Source organism: Propithecus coquereli, unplaced genomic scaffold, assembly GCF_000956105.1.
Source record: "Propithecus coquereli isolate 6110/MARCELLA unplaced genomic scaffold, Pcoq_1.0 Scaffold25, whole genome shotgun sequence".
Lineage (NCBI taxonomy): Eukaryota > Metazoa > Chordata > Mammalia > Primates > Indriidae > Propithecus > Propithecus coquereli.
Window position 1 is genome coordinate 913410 of NW_012148063.1, and position 2292 is coordinate 915701.

Sequence of the window (2292 nt, forward strand, 5' to 3'; positions counted from 1 at the left end):
TGGTTTCGAACTCCTGAGCTCAAACGATCCGCCCGCCACGGCCTCCCAGAGTGCTGGGATTATAGGCGTGAGCAACCGCGCCTGGCCCTAAATGTCTTTTTTAAACTTTAGCTGTGCATTGCCAGTGAGAAACCTAAAAAAGTGATAGCGTTTAAACTAACTTAAAACTTTTATAAAATGAGGTTAAATGTATCCTTATCATATTTAGAGAACCCAGGTAGAAATTAAGGTTTATTGATTTATTTCTGGAACCATCACATTGCAAAGATTCATTACGCTAACAATTAAAGGATATTAAAAAAATAAAACTGACCTTGTGTTGTGACAATTTTTCTTCTGCTTCATGACTAGAAGAAGTCTTCAACAAAGAAAACTCAGACAATCTCTTTTCTGCATCATTCATCAACTCAATAATCTCTTCTCTTGCTTTCTGGTAATCTTGCCATTGAGCTGTACATCTTGAAAGAGCCCAACAGAAATCAATAAGCAACATGAAACCACATATTTCTACATGAAGCTCTGGTGTCAATATGTCTAATGTTACATTAGACAGTCTTTCTAGAGATGTATTGATCTAGATGCATCTTGAGATGTATTGAGTTAATACATCAATAGAAGATGACAATACATACAGAGAAGAATGAATTTACATGCTAACATATATCACTATTTTCTATGTAAAAATTCATTTCACTGAAATATGAAGTACAAAACAACTTTAAACACCTCTGCAAGAGATCTAACTGGGTGCGTGAGTCCTGGATGATTCTCTGGCTCCTGTCTCCCAGGGACACCATCTTCTGTGCCAGGTCTTCTTTGCCGGCTGGCTTGATGACTGGGTCCAGGCTGGCTACCAGGCCTTGGAGCTCCTGCAGGTTACTATGGAACTGATCCTCTGTGTTGAAAAATTCCATATGGTTTTTGAGATTTTCCTCTGTGCTTTCCACATCTAAGCCATTGCCTGCCAGCTGTAACATTTCTTGGGCATCCTCAAGCCAGTCATTAGCTGCTTGAAATACTTGATAATACCTTTGACACTGACTGTATATTTCAATCAAGGTGGCCTGAAAAATAGTAATTACAAGCATAATCAACCCTCAGTTGCAATGTGTTTACAGGAAATATTTTTGTTTTTCTATTTCTTTTCCGGTTCTCAGTCTCTCGGATGTGTAAGTGAATTGATCAGCTGGTGAAATTATTCTGTGGTACAGTTCATTATTCTCTTTTATAAAAAGGATAATCCTGGTATTTCTGTTATAATTTTATGATTTCAGTTAAATAAATAAGGACAGAAATGGAATAGAAATTTTATGTTGATATCTTGAGTAATTCTGAAACATCCCTCCCTCTCTAAACAAAGAATGTGACCTTAGTGACATGTGGCAGACCGAATGTTTACCAAGGTGCAGTGATGCCTCAGTTGGTTAGAAGTATAATAACATCAAACTTCCAAACTGGCATTTACCAGACCAAATAGCCACTTCTGGAAAGAAAACAGTAGCCCATGAGTCTTGAATAGAAACTAAAGTAGAAAAGTTTAAGTCTGGGAGGCTGGCCCCTTCCAACCCAGAAGGAAAAGAAACACTGTAACCGGCCAGGACTGTGCAAGCAGAGAGGCAGGGCAGTGGTAGAGAAAGTACAGGTGAGAGCAGCACTGAATAAAGAGAGAATGGGGATGGCAGGGCGAAGAATCAGTGGAGGAGATCAGAAATGCCCCAGACCCACGACCTTCAGTTATCTGGGACGAGACAACCAATAAGACAAGATGGCAGAAGTAGAGACATCTCAATAGATTTAAGATTTTGGTTCATCTTAACCACCACATTAAAAGAAGCAAGCTTACCTGGCAGATGTTTTTCAAGAACAAAAATTCCAGGTAACTTCTGTTGTTATTCTACACTCTAGGTTATATACACCATCCTTATTTATATTTATAGCTATAGGAAAATAGTTTAATTTTTTTTAACAAAGACCTTGAATCAACATTAAAAGGTCAAAGTGAACTAAATAGACTTCAGTTTAAGAAGTTAGAATTATATATGATGAAGTTTATTAAGATTTTACTCATATATTGAGATTAAATTTTTACTAGTTAAAGTATTAACTTTAATCTATGCAGAAAATAAAGTTAAATGACAGCTAACATTCATGGGGCCTACCTCACATCAGGCCCTGTGGTAAGAAGATAAACCTAATAACACGGGAGGCATTAATATCCCTCTTCCACAAAGAGAAAACAGAGACTTAAAGGATGTAAGTGATTTGCCTAAGATTGAATAGCTGCTGTTAGAA

The 2292-nt window shown here is 37.3% G+C and overlaps 1 protein-coding gene across 1 annotated transcript in view; it reads right to left on the reverse strand.

The window, feature by feature from the left end:
• Nucleotides 1-2292, reverse strand: part of SYNE1 (spectrin repeat containing, nuclear envelope 1) — a 534160-nt gene that overhangs the window by 227240 nt on the left and 304628 nt on the right. Inside the window, 2 exon segments of the mRNA XM_012646782.1 lie at nt 314-458; nt 727-1080. Coding sequence (XP_012502236.1) covers nt 314-458; nt 727-1080 — 499 coding nt within the window.